The sequence below is a fragment of the Protopterus annectens genome, chromosome 5.part0 (genome assembly GCF_019279795.1).
Source record: "Protopterus annectens isolate FY-2018-M chromosome 5.part0, PAN1.0, whole genome shotgun sequence".
In the NCBI taxonomy this organism is placed as follows: domain Eukaryota; kingdom Metazoa; phylum Chordata; order Ceratodontiformes; family Protopteridae; genus Protopterus; species Protopterus annectens.
In genome coordinates this window covers 1,780,812,749-1,780,830,601 of record NC_056735.1, presented here as the reverse complement: position 1 = coordinate 1,780,830,601, position 17,853 = coordinate 1,780,812,749, and the positions used below count along the sequence as shown (strand labels likewise).

Sequence of the window (17,853 nt, the reverse complement as noted above, 5' to 3'; positions counted from 1 at the left end):
CCTTGAATAAAAAGCAAAACAACATTTCTTTCCTTGCTAATGATTTTGCTAAAGCCATCATTTCACTGTAAAGTATTTCAGTAAATACATTTGTAAATTTGTATCAGTGACTTCTGAATTTCTTTTTCTTTTGGTTCTTCTAGTAGTTATTCTTATCCATGACTGCCAAATATACTCTTCTTAACATATCTGTTATGTGCCGTGCCTTCCCTTGTCTACACATCCCTCTCATTTCATAATTAAAAGATTAAGTTAAATCCTTTGCAATTTCAGTGGTATGTTGTGCAAGAAATTTTGTTCATATAATTTGCAGGGGTTTGTGGTTTATTTTTCCTATAATTTTTGTATGCATTAATAGCATTTCTCACATCCATGCACTATTGGTAACTGTTTTATTTTCTATCTGAGCATATCTTTTGTGCAGTCATTTCTCTTGTTCCTATACCATTATGACTCATGTATACTTGAAACATAACTGGCATATTTATGTCATAGTGGTATCTGTAAGTAGTCTTTTAAACATTTCTACACTTGTTTCCAATTCATTGCTACATTCTCAGAGTAGTTATTACCCTAAAATCGTTCTTAGGAACATGGCAATCTTAGATATATCACTCTCCAATGTTATAAAATGTTTTATCATTCCTATAACTCTCTCTGCTTTCCCTACCTAACTTTTTTCCTTTTCCACCCTGTTTCCATGTCCAGGTCTCACTTGCATACTCACACCCTTAGTGACCATATTTTGCCACTTGTTGCCTCTTCTGGACCCTGTTAAATACTTGTCCATCCTCCCTTATTGTTCAGTTCCCCTGACTTCTGTTTTCATTTCCCATACTATCATCCTAAGTTCCTGCATTTCCCATTCCAGCCTCCCTATCCTGCTAGTTGTTGCACCAGCTAGTCATTCCCACAAGTGTCTAAACCACACTGCTAGCCAAAACCTGGAAAACCTTATTCACCCATTCTCATCTCCACTTCCATATTCCAACTGTAGTACTGAAAAATGCTGACGAATCAGATGTTGTAGGGCCTATTGGATTTGGCACTTAATCGGTCACCCCCATATTCACTGTGTACTTTCTTATACAAAGTATAGCTGATATACAGAGCACCCAGTGAATGCACTGTCTCTGGTTAACTTACCCACTAGTACTTTCTTTACCAGCCAGCATTAAATAGTTTTTTTAGGTTCTTGCTGCTTTTAGTTGTGTGAATAGTAGCTAGAACTTTTGACAGAACCTTGTTGAGCTGATTTGTGCTAATAGAGCCTACTTCTGTGATTTTGACAATTATAAATGATTTTACTAAGTGCTAGCACTAAATGGAGCCTAACAGATGGATTTAATGCTGAAGTGATAAGGGGGTCATTATGATGTATATACTTTTCCATGCAAAGAGGGGTGAGTGTGTGTGCATGGCTTTTCTTCATTTCTCCATTAGACTATACAATTTAAAAGAGACACTTACCATGGCTAAGTCACAAATCTAAACTAAGATTTGTCTAAGCTTCCTTAAGGCCAAAGATCTGATATAAAATCATTTAGTCTTGCCGTATCATGCCTGGCAGTATAACATCCTTTGTACTACCCAATCTCTGATCATCATTTTTTGTTGATGGTTTTGATAGTTTGGTTAACGTGTAGGTCAAATTTTAGATTATTATCTATGATGACACCTAATAGTTTTGTAGAGGGGTCAGGGGAGATTATTGTGCCATCATTTGAATTTATGGTAAAGATGAAAGTGGTAGACCTACGTGTTGGTGAAAATAACAGCATTTTAGTTTTTTGGGGATTTAGGATCAGACGACATTCAGAAAACCAGTTTTCTATTGTATTAAAGGTGGTCTGGGTAGCTGACCATAACTCAATTGGAGATGTGGCCAAGCAAATCAGAGTAGAGTCATCAGCATATTGAATACAGCTGACTTTTAGGATGACAGTATAAAGGTCGTTAATGAAGATGGAGAACAGTAAGGGCCCTAGTATAGAGCCTTGTGGTTCTCCAAGGGTGTTAGGTAGATGGTTAGAGAGTTTGTTCTGCCAGAGGACAGCCTGCTGTCGACCATTCAGGTAGGACTGAAACCATTGAAGGGCTTTAGTATCTAGACAGAATGTTTGCAGGGTGTGGATTAAAAGTTAGTGATCAACCATATCGAATGCCTTGGAAAGATCCAAGAAGAGGGCTGAGGATATATAATTATTGTTGTGATTATGGTTTATGGTGTTGGTAAAGGCTAGGAGGGCTGAAGTAGTACTGTGATGAGGATGGAAGCCGTGCTGAGTGTCTGCCATAAGGTGATTCTGGATTACGTGGTTCATGAGTTGTCTATGAATACATTTTTCCATAATCTTTGCAATCTTAGCTATTGGCCTATAATTGGAGAATTCAGTAGAGCTGCCTCCTTTGTGAAGTGGGATTACATAGGATATTTTCCAGATGGTGGGAATTTTAGCTTCTACCATGGTTCGATTGATTGGTATTGAGAAGGGGTAAGCAATAGCATCAGCTGATTTTTGTAGGTACTCGGCAGGGAGATGATCAGCAGTAAGTATAGTGGGTTTTAATTTTTTGATCAAGGTACGGATAAGTGAAGTGGCAACTGCTTGGAAGCTGAATGCGAGTAGGTTTCTAGGGGTGCTACTTTCAGGACCAGGGGAGCTAGGAGGTAGTTGGCTAGCTAGGGCTTGAATTGTCTCAGTAAAGAATTGGTTAAAACTGTTAGAAACATCTTCAGGGGTTTTATAAATAGTAGCAGCATGGATTGGGGTTGAAGTTTGTCCAGGATGTAGTAGATTATTTAAACCTGCCCAAAACTTCTGAGGGTTATTTTGATTTACTGTCTGTAAATTACAGTAGTATTGTTTTTTGTCTTGTAAAATGGATTTTTTAGTTTTGTTCCTGGATTGCCTGGATTTAATGTGATCTTGGGAGTCTTTAGAAGAACGTCATAAAGCCCATGCTTTGTTTCTAAGGGTAATTTTGAGTTTAGACTGTTTAGAAAGCCATGGCGCAGTTTTTGCCTTTGTTCTCTTTGAACGAACAGGTGCATGCAAATCAAGGATCTCAAGGAATTTGTTGTTAAAGTATGTTACTGCTTCCTCTAAGGGGAGGTGTTTTAGATTAGACCAATTACATGAGTTTGGTTCTTGTTGGAATTTGGCAGGGTCAAAGTTTATATTGTTTCTAACCTTTCTGAGTAAGGGTTGCTGGGAATTAATGGCTTTGTGCTTAATTACATATGTGTGAAGGTGATCGCTTAGGCCATCAGGGAGGGTACCAGAGGTGTGCAGTTTGGGGTGACTATTTATGAGTACCCAGTCAAGTATGCTTTCTTTTTGGTTGGGTTTACCTGTCCTGGTAGGGGTGGATATGATTTGTGTAAATGCATGCAGGTTAATATGGGTGGTTGGGGATTCTGAGGAACAGATGCCCCAATCTATGTTAAAGTCTCCAAGTAGTAGGGTTTCTTGGGGGTAGTGACATGATAGCCAGTGCAGAATATCTTCAAGTGTAGATATATTGTTACCTGGAGGTATGTACATACAGATGATATTAATGCATTTATTGCATTAGTATGCATTTTTACTTGATCTCATTCAAGAATTTGAGTTATACACAATCTGCAACTGGATAATTTTGGGACAGTGATTGAGAAGAAAGCTGTGAAATAAAAATGTAGTTACTTGATTACAGTTAATCATCGATCAGGCTTATGGTGTAAGAACAGTACATATGACCAAAATGAACAAGCTGAAATGTATTTCTGTGGCCATAATTTATTTCATTTAATAATTTGGAAGTTAGTGTGCTGATTTTTTTCTTTAGGATTGTTGTTATGGAATGCATTGTGGATGGCATAAGTGTGCACTTCTCATTCTATTTGAGTTGACATTCCTGCCCAAAATATTATATCTCTTGCTCTTTCTTTGCACTTTGCATCCAGGTGTGATTTGTTTATTTATTGATCATTATATATAGGTTTGATTCATGTAATCTCTCAGACATGTGTCTTCCTAGAATGGGAACTAATATTTTGTTAGCCTTCAACTTCAGACTTTAAGCACGCATTAGTTCTTCCTTGAATAAAAAGCAAAACATTTCTTTCCTTGCTAATGATTTTGCTAAAGCCATCATTTCACTGTAAAGTATTTCAGTAAATACATTTGTGAATTTGTATCAGTGACTTCTGAATTTCTTTTTCTGTTGGTTCTTCTAGTAGTTATTCTTATCCATGACTGCCAAATATACTCTTCTTAACATATCTGTTATGTGCCGTGCCTTCCCTTGTCTACACATCCCTCTCATTTCATAATTAAAAGATTAAGTTAAATCCTTTGCAATTTCAGTGGTATGTTGTGCAAGAAATTTTGTTCATATAATTTGCAGGGGTTTGTGGTTTATTTTTCCTATAATTTTTGTATGCATTAATAGCATTTCTCACATCCATGCACTATTGGTAACTGTTTTATTTTCTATCTGAGCATATCTTTTGTGCAGTCATTTCTCTTGTTCCTATACCATTATGACTCATGTATACTTGAAACATAACTGGCATATTTATGTCATAGTGGTATCTGTAAGTAGTCTTTTAAACATTTCTACACTTGTTTCCAATTCATTGCTACATTCCCAGAGTAGTTATTACCCTAAAATCGTTCTTAGGAACATGGCAATCTTAGATATATCACTCTCCAATGTTATAAAATGTTTTATCATTCCTATAACTCTCTCTGCTTTCCCTATCTAACTTTTTTCCTTTTCCACCCTGTTTCCATGTCTAGGTCTCACTTGCATACTCACACCCTTAGTGACCATATTTTGCCACTTGTTGCCTCTTCTGGACCCTGTTAAATACTTGTCCATCCTCCCTTATTGTTCAGTTCCCCCGCCTTCTGTTTTCATTTCCCATACTATCATCCTAAGTTCCTGCATTTCCCATTCCAGACTCCCTATCCTGCTAGTTGTTGCACCAGCTAGTCATTCCCTCAAGTGTCTAAACCACACTGCTAGCCAAAACCTGGAAAACCTTATTCACCCATTCTCATCTCCACTTCCATATTCCAACTGTAGTACTGAAAAAAGCTGACGAATCAGATGTTGTAGGGCCTATTGGATTTGGCACTTAATCGGTCACCCCCATATTCACTGTGTACTTTCTTAGACAAAGTATAGCTGATATACAGAGCACCCAATGAATGCACTGTCTCTGGTTAACTTACCCACTATAAATAGTATTTAAATAGTTTTTTTAGGTTATTGCTGCTTTTAGTTGTGTGAATAGTAGCTAGAACTTTTGACAGAACCTCGTTGAGCTGATTTGTGCTAATAGAGCCTACTTCTGTGATTTTGACAATTTTAAATGATTTTACTAAGTGCTAGCACTAAATGGAGCCTAACAGATGGATTTAATGCTGAAGTGATAAGGGGGTCATTATGATGTATATACTTTTCCATGCAAAGAGGGGTGAGTGTGTGTGCATGGCTTTTCTTCATTTCTCCATTAGGCTATACAATTTAAAAGAGACACTTACCATGGCTAAGTCACAAATCTAAACTAAGATTTGTCTAAGCTTCCTTAAGGCCAGAGATCTGATATAAAATCATTTAGTCTTGCCGTATCATGCCTGGTAATATAACATCCTTTGTACTACCCAATCTCTGATCATCAGTGGCATAGACAGACACTTACGTTTACCAGGGGTCTCATCTCCCCTAGTGCAGACAGGTATACTGGTAACATATTGCTAGATAATCTTTATTCAGATGCTTAATTTCAAAGGATTAGGTTAAGAAAAAGTGTTTGCTTTATTTTGGGGACTGGGTGTGGGATATAAATCATATCACAGTTAATGAAAGCATGATTTTGTTAGCATATTTATTTACGTCTTGCTGGTCTATCAATTTTCTAAGAACAGTTTTCCATCTGGAAGTGGCAGGTAAGATTGTGTTTGGCTTCTGCTGAAAACCCAAGAGTTTGTTTTTGTCTGAGATGGCTTGATCTCACAGCAAGATACATTTATGTGACAGTGAGATGGGGATAGATTCAGCCCTCATATTGGTATGTACTACAGGAGAGGGCATGGCACCCCCTCTCCGATAAAAGTAGACATGAACTATCATTTATAACAAAATTCCTATGCTAGCATATTTTGCCAAATACATTCATTTACAAGTGATTCAGTAACCTATGTCTAATCCATTTTTATTTCAACATTATCACTAATGAGTGGATTACAGTTGTAGGTAATGATGTTGTTTGATAGTGATGAGAGCAGCAAGAAGATGGATGGGACAGAGGAGAATCATACTGGATGCAACATGAAGGCATCAAACTGTCAGTTGTCTCACGCCAAAAGGAAAAAGCTTTGCTGAGCAAAATCTGGTGGAAAAAAGTAATTAATTGCAGCAGAAACTTAATTTTATACTCAGAGGCACCAGAATTTCAACAGTAAACTGTATTGATGATCATCGTGTCACACTGCTGCAGTCATTACACTTAGGTTATCCTGCCATCAGGCGGTCCCGCAGTCGGCGGTTACCCTGCCGTCAGGCGGTCCTGCAGTCGGCCAGAGTTCCAAAGTCTTGGTCCAGTGTCGGTTGCTGTCGCTTCTTCCCTGACGTCAGTGCACCAGGGATATATAAGATGCATCCGACGCCATTTTCTTCAGTCTTTATTGCCACACGGTGCCCGAAGCAGAAGCAGTTTGCAAGAGCCGGTCGTCCGACTCCTGAGATTTTTGAAGTCGAATTTCAGATCCGAAGTCTTCAATAAAGCTAAGTACCCCATTGGGGAAACTTTTTTCTTGCCTCAGACTGATGTCAGAAAAAGTTAATAATTGTATTTCTTGTGGGAAGCAAATACCTCATAAGGACTTCCACTCTTACTGTATTCCATGCCTAGGCCCTGACCACGACGTCACTAGTTGTCGGTTTTGTGCTAAATTTAACAAACGCACAATAAAACAACATTTTGATTTTGCTTTGCACTACTTTGGCCGAAGGTTCAATTATACTATGCCGTCGGATCAACCGACGACCGCAATTCTGAAAAAACGCAAAGACAAGGATAAAGACAGGCATCCGAGGTCCAAAACCGACAACAAAACCTCTTCTAGGCCAGTCGCCAGTTCGCCGGTTCTCAGTGAGGCGCTTTCCAAGCCCTTGACACCCGCTACCTCAGAGCCACAGGCTGCCTCCGACTCCCACATGGAGACAACTTGGCCTCTGGAAACTCAAGGTATTGGGCCTATGGAAACTAATCCCTCAGATGGGTCCAGAGCCACTGAGCAGGCATCGGCTTCTGAGGGTGTTTTCAGACCTTCACAACTTACCATTAAAGTCAACAAAACAATCAGATCCTGCACGGTCAGCTCAAAACACTAAACCTGGCTGCATGGCAGATTCATTAGTCAAACAGGCAGCACCTCTCTCTAAAGCTGTTATGGATGTCATTTTGGAGGCCAGGAGGCCTAGCACCAGGAAAGCTTACTCAGAAAAATGGAAGAGATTCGGTGCCTGGAACCAGGCTCATAGCCTTGACCCTCTTGTCCCAAACATTCCTCAGATTTTACAATACTTAACTGAGATGCTGGACAAAGGCCTATCCTTCTCATCAATTAAGATCCACGCCTTTGCCATTTCAGCACATTACAACACGGATCCTCCTTTATTCTCTCTCATCCCTTGCTAAAGCAGTACCTCAGAGGGGCTAAAAACATAAGATCACCCCGGAGAGCACCAACACCAACTTGGGACCCCAATTTCATTTTGGAAAAACTGACCCTGCCACCTTTTGAGCCAGCTAATACAGCCTATCTACAATTTTTATCATGAAAAACAGCTCTGCTCCTGGCAGTAACTTCAGCACGAAGAGTCTCAGAGCTACAGGCATTAATGGCAGTGAAACCTTTTATAATTTTTCATCAGGACAGGGTTTCTTTAAGGACAAACCCTACCTTTATGCCAAAGGTGGTATCTAGTGTGGCTCTTAACCAAACCATCCATTTGCCAACTTTTTATCCAAACCCCCAGAATAAAGGGGAGAAACTTCTGCACTCTTTGGACATACACAGGCAGCTACGCTTCTACTTGGACAAAACAAAAGCTTTCAGGAAAACTGAGCAACTGTTTGTAGCATGTGCTGCAGGATCTCAGGGCAAGGCTATCTCAAAGCAGACTATCTCCAAATGGATAGGACACTGTATTCATTACTGCTACACACAGCATTGAAAATCAGTCCCTAATAACATTAGGCCACATTCCACCAGGGCAACAGCCACTTCAACAGCCTTTCTCAGAGGAGTACCTACCAAGGAAATTTTGGAGGCTGCAACTTGGAGTTCAGTGCACACCTTTACCAAGCATTACCACTTGCCTCTTTACTCTAAATCCAGAGCAGGATTTGCCACTGCAGTTCTGCAGGGCCTCATAGCCAATCCTAACTCTTTATAGACCAGCCACCCAACCTTAGCTTTGGGATTCTACCCAAGTGTAATGACTGCAGCAGTGTAACATGATGAACATAGTACAGTTTTGTACCTACCATAAATGTAGATGTTCAAGTGTTCACACTGCTGAAGTCCAGGTTACCCTCCCTCCATCCCCTCTGTCCTAGCTGGACTTATCTATACCTTTCTATCCTGAAAGAACGAGCAAAAACGATAACAGACTAGTACACCAAAAGACCCAATGCTGATGGAAAAAAACCGCCACTCGTTGTCTTAACGCTCAGTTTATTGTTGCACAAAACACATCCAGCGTTTTCGCGTCCTTAGTAAGGAAGCTTATTCAGAGAAAAAACCAAGTAGCGCGAGACAGCGCTTTAAATACAACTTGTCCGGTACGTAAGTCGTGCTGGACTGATTTAATAAAAAGTATTTATAAAAATAAAACAAATATTTAAAAATATAGTAAGTTATGCTTAAATGTTAAACATCAACTTACACAATTACATAAAAAAGTTGTATTTAAAGCGCTGTCTCGCGCTACTTGGTTTTTTCTCTGAAGAAGCTTCCTTACTAAGGACGCGAAAACGCTGGATGTGTTTTGTGCAACAATAAACTGAGCGTTAAGACAACGAGTGGCGGTTTTTTTCCATCAGCATTGGGTCTTTTGGTGTACTAATACCTTTCTATCCTATACAACCTTTGTGGTGTATTTGCTTGTAACTGAAGGTATTGTTTTTATTTTATATATATATATTTTTTATTAGCAATATATATTGCCTACCTACTTGGGGGCACCTGACATCTGGGGCAAGAAAAACTGAAGAAAATGGCGTTGGATGCATCTTATATACCCCTGGCGCACTGACGTCAGGGAAGAAGTGACAGCAACCGACGCCGGACCAAGACTTTGGAACTCTGGCCAACTGCGGAACCACCTGACGGCAGGATAACCGCCGACTGCAGGACCGCCTGATGGTAGGATAACCCAAGTGTAATGACTGCAGCAGTGTGAACACTCGAATATCTACATTTATGGTAGGTACAAAACTGTACTTTCAGACTGTTGAGTAGCAGAGTTTTTATCAAGATCCAGCAACACAGAATGTAGCAGGTGGAAAGTTAATACTGAACTGTTATGATTAAAGGTCATTATTAGGTGTGAAAAGGCAATATGTTTTTTGACTGGCATGTGAAATATTTTATGAATGTTTTAAAGCAGGTAATACTATTTTGGGGAAATTAGTGTGCGTTGTGAAATATTTTAAGAATGTTTTAAAGCAAATAATGCATTGTGAGAATTTCTGTATGTGTGTTTTGTGTTTGTGTGTGTGTGTGTGTGTGTGTGTGTGTGTGTGTGTGTGTGTCTGTGTGCATAATATATAAGTATTATTTCTTTCTATTTTTAGAAGGAAAAGGGGTACTCCAGAAAGATAATGCTACTTCTGAGGACACCCCAGAGCTGCTTCCAAGGTACAGTTAATACATAAAGAACTTTTGCTTTTTATAACTTGCTGACAAATGCATGGTAATAATCAGAGTCCAGCAAAGCAGCATGTCTGCAAGATACATGTTATTTTCAACAGTTTGTTACACTTCTTTTTTTTTCTTGTTGTTGATTTCAGATCCTGTTCTAATTTGGATTTGTGCTCCCCTGAAGTCTTAGCTCAGCAGCTATTCAAATCATTCCGGAAGCAGTGGTCATCAGCTGAGACTGAAAGTCACTTCTGTACCACTTTATTTATTAACAAAGAGGAAGTAAGTTGCATGAACTATGTGTGCATGTGTGTGTGTGTGTGTGTGTGTGTGTGTGTGTGTGTGTTTCAGCGATACTGAGCAGCATGTTTTTTTGGCTTTTATTGTCTTGAAGTTTGATGCAGCTGGCCCACCAATAGTGTAGGATGTGTATTATCTGTTCTGTTGTTTACTGTTATCACATTTCTGCTGTTTTTTTTACCAGGCTTTTGAGTGCAGTAGTTAATGTTTAAGTTATAAATAGCCTGAAGCAAACTTATTCTAATGTAATTAACAAGGGAATAAGCTCTTACAAAGATACACTGAGTAGAAGTACAAAGAGGGCAGAACATGGCAAGAATATGCACTAGTGTAATGTATGGTGCACACAGTAATACACGAACATGCCAAGATGTATGTACTAGTGTAATGTATGGTACACACAGTAATAAAGTTAAAAGTCAAAGTAAACTTTATTGTCATTCAGAAATCACACAAGTGCAAAAACTGAACGAAATTCCGTGTCTTCAGACTCAATGTGCAGACAACATATAGACTATTTTCACAGACATTTACACATAAAATACCTAGCTATTACATCACGGACATGCAGGCAGACAGACTAATACTGTACATAATTAGAAACATTTTAACACTTTTCAAAGTGAACACTTACTTGCATGAGACTTAGTACTGCACAGATATTTGGTTAAGATATTGCATTGATCCTTGCACAGAAAGAGACATCTAAGTATTGCACTATGGACCTTATGGTTAATTTATTAATTTGTATCATGTATTGCACCGAAAGAAGAGATATTTTACTGCATTGCTACTGCCCTAGATGACCTATAAATTGCAGTCATGGTGAATACTGCATTAAGTATTAGATGAGACTGGTAACCAGGTTAAAGCACAATATGATAATAATAATATGATAATAGTAATACACAAACATGTCAAGAGTATGCACTAGTGTAATGTATCGTGCACACAGTAATACACAAACATGTCAAGAGTAAACACTAGTGTAGCTGACCCACCAACAGTCTAGGTTGTGTATTATCTGTTTTGTTGTTTACTGTTATTACATTGTTGCTGTTTCTTGCCAGGCGTTTGAGTGTAGCAGTTAATGTTTAAGTTATAAATAGTCTGAAGCAAACTTATTCTAATGTAATTTAACAAGGGAACAAACTCTTACAAATATATACTGAGTAGAAGTACACAGAGGGCAGAACATGTCAAGAGTATGCACTAGTGTAACATATGGTGTACACAGTAATGCACAAACATGTCAAGAGTATGGCCTAGTATAATGTATGGTACACACAGTAATACACGAACATGTCAAGAGTATGCACTAATGTAATGTGTGGTGCACACAGTAATATATGGATATGTCAAGAGTATGCACTAGTGTAACGTATGGTGCACACCGTAATACATGAACATATCAAGAGTATGCACTAGTGTAATGTATGGTGCACACAGTAATACACATGCCTTAACATCTCTCTTGTGCACAGTAGTAAGAGTATAGCTTTTTTAGTACCGCAAAACTGTGTATTTATATGACCCTTTCCATTAGAGCAGTAGCCAGCACCTTTCCTGTCCAGGTAAAAGAAGATTAATTTGTAGTCTAATTCTTTCCTTTTGTAATACAGGTAATGCATAAACTAATATTGTAGTTAACATACTTGTGCCCATCATGGGCGCATTTAAAATCATTTTGTAGTAGAAATGTAATTAGCTTTAATCAGTGAGATGCAGATATATTTTAGTCAGTGGATTTTTGAAAAACAGGTGGAAGCTGTAGCAGACTGCCATGGTACTGAAAAGTGAAGAACATCGAATGGACAACCCAAACTGAAAGAAATGGCTGCCCTTCTCACATGCATGCAGATTTTCCATGAACTTACTCTGTCATATTTATTTGTTTTTGCATGTGGAATTTAGGTTAATATTTGCAAACAGCTAGATGTACAAAGACCACTAATGGTTTACAAATGTATATGTTTCATACAGTATTCAGAAACTTTTGAGCAATAATTTATGGTAGATCTTGAAACACTAAAAGTCCGAAATTGAGAATAACATTGTCAATAACAGCTACTGGATTTAACGTGTCTGGATGTTTTACATAGACTTAATTTGTTACCTTATGCCCTGACTAATATGCAGTGTGAACTTTACCTTAATGGCACAGTTTCCTTGTATCTATCCCAAGCACCTTTGAACTCTGCCATTGTTTAACCAACAGTTCATCCTGCAAAAGATTGTGAAAAATTCCTATTACCTTACTGAAAAGAAAAAAAGAAGCAGCCCAGTAAAAGCTCAGAGCCTTTCTCCTGGCATCTTTTCTACATTTACACCATGATGTCCTCTAGAATCATGGCATGCCTTGATTCACAGCATTTTTTCTCCCCTGAAATATTTGTTTACTGTGTCCCAACTGTCTGTGTCAGTTTCAACCACAGTTTCTATTTGTATGTTTCTGGATTACAGCATGCAGTATTTGGTTGTCCTCTGTAGTCATTTCATACATTTTTTATGAGTTTCTGAGTTGCTGTTTCCAGTAAGTAGGGTTTAGAGTAGTCACAGCTCCAGGTTATTTTTCCTGCTCGGGCACAATATGAGCACAGTATCTAGCTGGTGCGGCACACAAAAACAAAAAAAAAAGAAGTATGTGAAGTGTTCCTTTCTTCATAAAAATGCAGTCATGTAACCAGATGAAGTATTACAGTAACTTTCTCATAAAAATATATCAGGACCCTCAGAGACTACAGAATGTAAATTGCTAGTGATTTTTTAAATTTTATTTTAATCTGTTTGTTAAGCAGATGAACCCACTGGAAAAGTGCCCCTTTTCTGGAACAATGTGGGTGTACTGTTTAGTTATATGACTTGCTCAGAGTTACACAGCAGTTAAATGGAGATAGAAAGAGTCAAACCCTGTACTCCTCACTATAGGAAGCAGCTCGTTACCATCTCAGAGTCAGAGCCTCAGTTCTTTGCGCTGCCAGATTGATTCAGGTGTAATGACTCAAATGTTCTGTCTTAATAGGGTGTCCAGCATGTCCTTCAGAATGATACACTTGACTTCTCTTGATCTAGATCTATGCGTATAGATAATCTTTGTTATTATTTTCTAGATATTTTCTAACCTTTCATAACCAGGCTACTGATACCCATAAAAATCCTTCCATTACTACCACCAACAGACTAAGGTAAATTAACTTGAACAGTTTTTTATCTAAAAAAAACAGCCTCTGATACTTTCAGTCACTTACTTTTCATAAATCATCTGCACTTCCACTTAATTGTTCCTGTACTACTCCAGGATAACTAGTTTTAATAGCTTCTGGTCATACTTTTTCTTCCCTGACCACCTCATAATCTATACCCTATCTCATGTCTAGATAATCTCTAACCTCCTCTTTTTCTACCCAATTTCCCCCGTGTAATCCTTTCCTCAATCTACTTTGAGAAACTACAACGTCTACACTATAGTAAGGAATTATATCAGATGATTGTATAACACAAATGTCAGCTATAATAGCATAGAACGTAACTTCTGGTGTACTGTATATCTTGTATATATATTTTTTATATGATTTCTTGTATAAGTTTTTGTATAATCTCTGCATTCTCCCTGGGCCTCCACTGAAAATGTGTCTTATCCTAGTCGGACTTTCCAAGTAAACAAATGTAAAATAAATAAATAAATAAATATTTGTCATCCTCATGATTGTCTGTCATAAGACAACAGATTATCTAAACAACAGAACCTTTCTAAGTTCAAAATTCACAAGGCAACATTCACCCTTTACAGTCAAAATTTATAAGGCAATATGTACAGAACTGCACTACCATTAGGACAGGGCCTTGGTTTCTTAGTATTCATAGGATTTATTTACTTCCTATGTTTAACTTAAAATGATTATTTTATATCCAGATTACCTGTTCTTCTTTAGAAATGATCTCTCACTCTCCAGCATATAATTTTATGCAGAGATTAAAGACTTACACATTATTATCTGATTTTGTGGTCCCCCCTTGGGATGTCATTTTCACTGGCCTGACCCCCCCAAGTACCTCATGTCTATGCCAGGTCTTCCATCTTGTCTCCACTTCCTTCCTAGGGGGCTCTTTTAGATACCCTACCCATTCCTTGCCATGCCTCCCACATTTGTTGATTTATTCAAGGGCAATTACTCTTTAGAAAAACCTACTCCAAAGGTTCACCATTAATGAATGCTGTCCCACCAAGAATGGACACTTCCATCCGTCTATCACTCTGCCAGTCACCTGAGCCATGAATCAAACCTGGGTTGACTGCACCACTGTTCATAGGTTCATAGGTTCATAGGTTCATACTAGGCTATCTGCCCGAGGGCATTTACAAGCCTAGCCCATAGTTTTGTGGCTTACGCCACCCCTTTAGTATGGGGAACTATACCCATTATTTTGCTGTGCCTCTGTTGAGCAGTGACACTGAGGTAATCCCTGGGGTATATCTGCGATCTCCCATCCATTGGTCAAGATTTCTCTTGAACAAGGCCAGCGAGGTGCTCTGCCTCACATATACCGGGATTTTATTCCACAGCATAGGGAGTCTTTGGGTGATGAATCTATCCCTCCAGCACGTCCTATTAATAGCCATGTCGAGGTTTAAGTCTCCGCCCTTGTGGCTCTGACGGATCTAGATTTTTGAGGTGAAGCATATTCATCAAATCTGGGTTTGACATGGCCTTGTATGTTTGGCAAAGGTCACCTCTGAGCAAGCGGTGGCGACTGAATAGAGCTGGAGTTCTTTCAGTCGGGCAGCATAGGACAGATGTTTGAGACCCTTTATCCTTTTGTGAGGAACTTTGTGGCCTCTCCAGCTGCTGCAAGTGTCGGGTCAGATACATTCCGAATGGGGCATTGTACTCAATCATTGGTCTGATGAGTGATGAGTATAGGGAGACTATGACCTCCCTTGATCTAGATGAGAATCCCTTCATGATAAGGTGGGCAATGTAGAAGGTCTTCCTAACTACTTTAGCTACATGGGTGTCGAATGACAGACTACTATCAACCTGGGTCCCCAGGTCTCTGATAACTTCTTCTGTGCTCAGTGGATTGCCACCTATTTGGTAGCTAGGGGTAACCTTGTTTTTCCCGAAGGGTATGACTATGCATTTTTTGGCATTTAACTTTAGGCCATGGCTCTGGCACCAGTTATCCATTTCTGTGAGACCCTTCTGAAGGATATCTGTGTCAGATGTGTTTTCTACTATGGCGCCCAGTTTGCAGTCATCTGCAAACTTTGTCAGCCATAACCCTCCTGTGTTTGCTTGTACTTCGGAAAAGTAGATGCCAAACAAGAGTGGGCCCAGGACTGAGCCCTGTGGTACACCACTTGTGACAGGCTTTGAGTCTGACATGGCGCCAGCAACTCTGACCCTGTGGGTTCTGTCACTCAGCCAGTTTGCAACCCATCTTGTGATGTATGGGTTTTATCCCTGTATGCCACCAGAGTGGCCACATATTTATATCTCTATCTTTTACCAGCCCCACCTGTAAAGTATACAAGGAAGTTTGGGGATGTAAAATAGATGTGTTACAGGGTGATATAACTTTAAAGTGAGATGCAAGTGTGGCTGTTAATCCAGACTCAGATACCACATCTGAGTTCCATGGACAATTTAGAGCTGCAGTATGTAAATTGACTTGGTTAAGGGCTGCAAGAGTCTCATTTGACAGACTTATAATGGCATTTATACCATCCACAAGTAGAGCCACATACTGGTGTACATGCTCCAGCTGTGAAATACTGTGCCTCAGTAAATGTCCCAGTAAAAATGCAAAGATTTTTGTTCTGTGATCATAGTAATATGGCTAACAAATGCACTATTACTTTGCAGTCTAAATAGCTGTGGTCAGCTGTCAGTGACTTCTGACTTGGCGTTTTCTAGTCATGAATTACCTTGACCATAGAGACTACTGAAAACTGTCCAGTCTAAGTATTTGCAGTTTGTAGCCATAATCTCTAGTTAACTAGTCATATGACTAGAGGTTGCCAGGAACTGTAGAACATGAATCTTCAGGGATATTTTCCCTTTGCATGTATGTTTTTTTTTAATCTTAAATTGAAGGAAGAAGCAAAAAAAGAAAAACTTTAGGCAGTGGTAACAGTAGATGCTGCCACAGTAGAATATATATGTATATATATATATATATATATATATATACGTATATATATATATATATATATATATATAAGTTTTAAGTTTACTTTTACCATGATCGATGGTTGTGTTGGACGATGGGGTCCCTGCATGCCTCCCAAATTCTGGACATAGAAAAAATAATGTGGGATGGGACAAAAATCAGGAATATGTTTTAAATATTTCTCAAGTTTGCTTTCAATGTTAATAGAACAACAGGTTTTGCATTAACATGCATTTTCTGAACAATAAGAAGTATTGAAATTATAATGTCTAGTGTGATGATAGGAGGTACTGCAAGCCATGCCAGGAAAAGTGGGGTAGTGGATATGTAACATCTGCCAGCATAGCTAGCTGGAATTTTGTAAATAATTATACATCATGTATATATAAAATTGATTTGTACAGATGTTTGTGCTGCATATGTATTTTTGAGGTTTGCTTGTGTTAAAATGTATCAACAGTACACCCTGCTGGAAGGAAAAGAAATGTATATGCATTGTTGTAACTGTTTAAATGTATACAACAGAATATTCTGTAAGAGAAGAAGTTAATCCACCTGATTTTGAAAAAAAATATTGTTGATATTAAATTACTTTATGGGTTAAACCATAAAGATGTTAACCCACAGTTTTGAAGGGAGCCAGAAATGCAATGTCTGTGCTAGAGAATAGGTTATAACTCCTGTAGGAAGAGTGGAATTGTTTCATTGTTTTATGCCTTCCAGATGCTTTAATAAAACTTAGCTAAAGGTCTAGTGTATATTGTAGCACATAGGTGCTAAACCCTAGTAGCTTCTAGTGATGGACGATAGTGTGAGAAACAAGAGTCAGATGAGCAGATGTATGTGATGTCATCTTGTACAGAAATAATTTTTAATATTAGAGGATACTGAAGTCTCAGGGGCAGTCTGTTCTTGGAAACCAGACTAGAAAGACCGTCACCCACATTATTTTGCTTTGCTCTATACAGCAAGTAGGAACAATAATTCTTTTAGTCAATCAGGAGTAGATAGTGAAACTATCTCTCTCTCTCTTTCGGCTTTTCCCGGTTAGGGATAGCCACAGCAGATCACCTTGTCCGCTCATGATTGGCAGTGGAGGTTTTATGGTGTCGAGTTGCCAGTCTGGCACCCAACCTTCCACAGAAGGCACACACACGCACGCACTCACGCCTAGGGCCAATTTTTTTTTTTTTTTTGATAGTGAAACTAGCTAAATTCTGTTTTTCTATAACTCCGTGAAACTTTCCATTGGTGTTATTTTTAATATCTCCTGTGACTGAAACTCTTCTGTTTACTGTAACTAGATATTTAGTATTTTCATGTTCTTTTTATTATTTATTGTTAAATATGTTTAAATTTTTCATCCTGGCTGGTCCTCTTTTAGAAAATATTTAAGTTTTGATTTGATTTGATGTATTAATATTAATTCCCCTCAGTATAATTGGGTACCCTT

General features: G+C 38.6%; 1 protein-coding gene across 2 annotated transcripts in view; it reads left to right on the top strand.

Moving 5' to 3' along the window:
- Positions 1–17,853, top strand: part of RUBCNL (rubicon like autophagy enhancer) — a 1,197,353-nt gene that overhangs the window by 751,380 nt on the left and 428,120 nt on the right. For both annotated transcript variants that reach the window (XM_044071584.1, XM_044071583.1), the window contains exons 7-8: positions 9,860–9,923; positions 10,076–10,208. In XM_044071584.1, the coding sequence (XP_043927519.1) occupies positions 9,860–9,923; positions 10,076–10,208 (197 nt within the window). The remainder of the gene's footprint in view (positions 1–9,859; positions 9,924–10,075; positions 10,209–17,853) is intronic.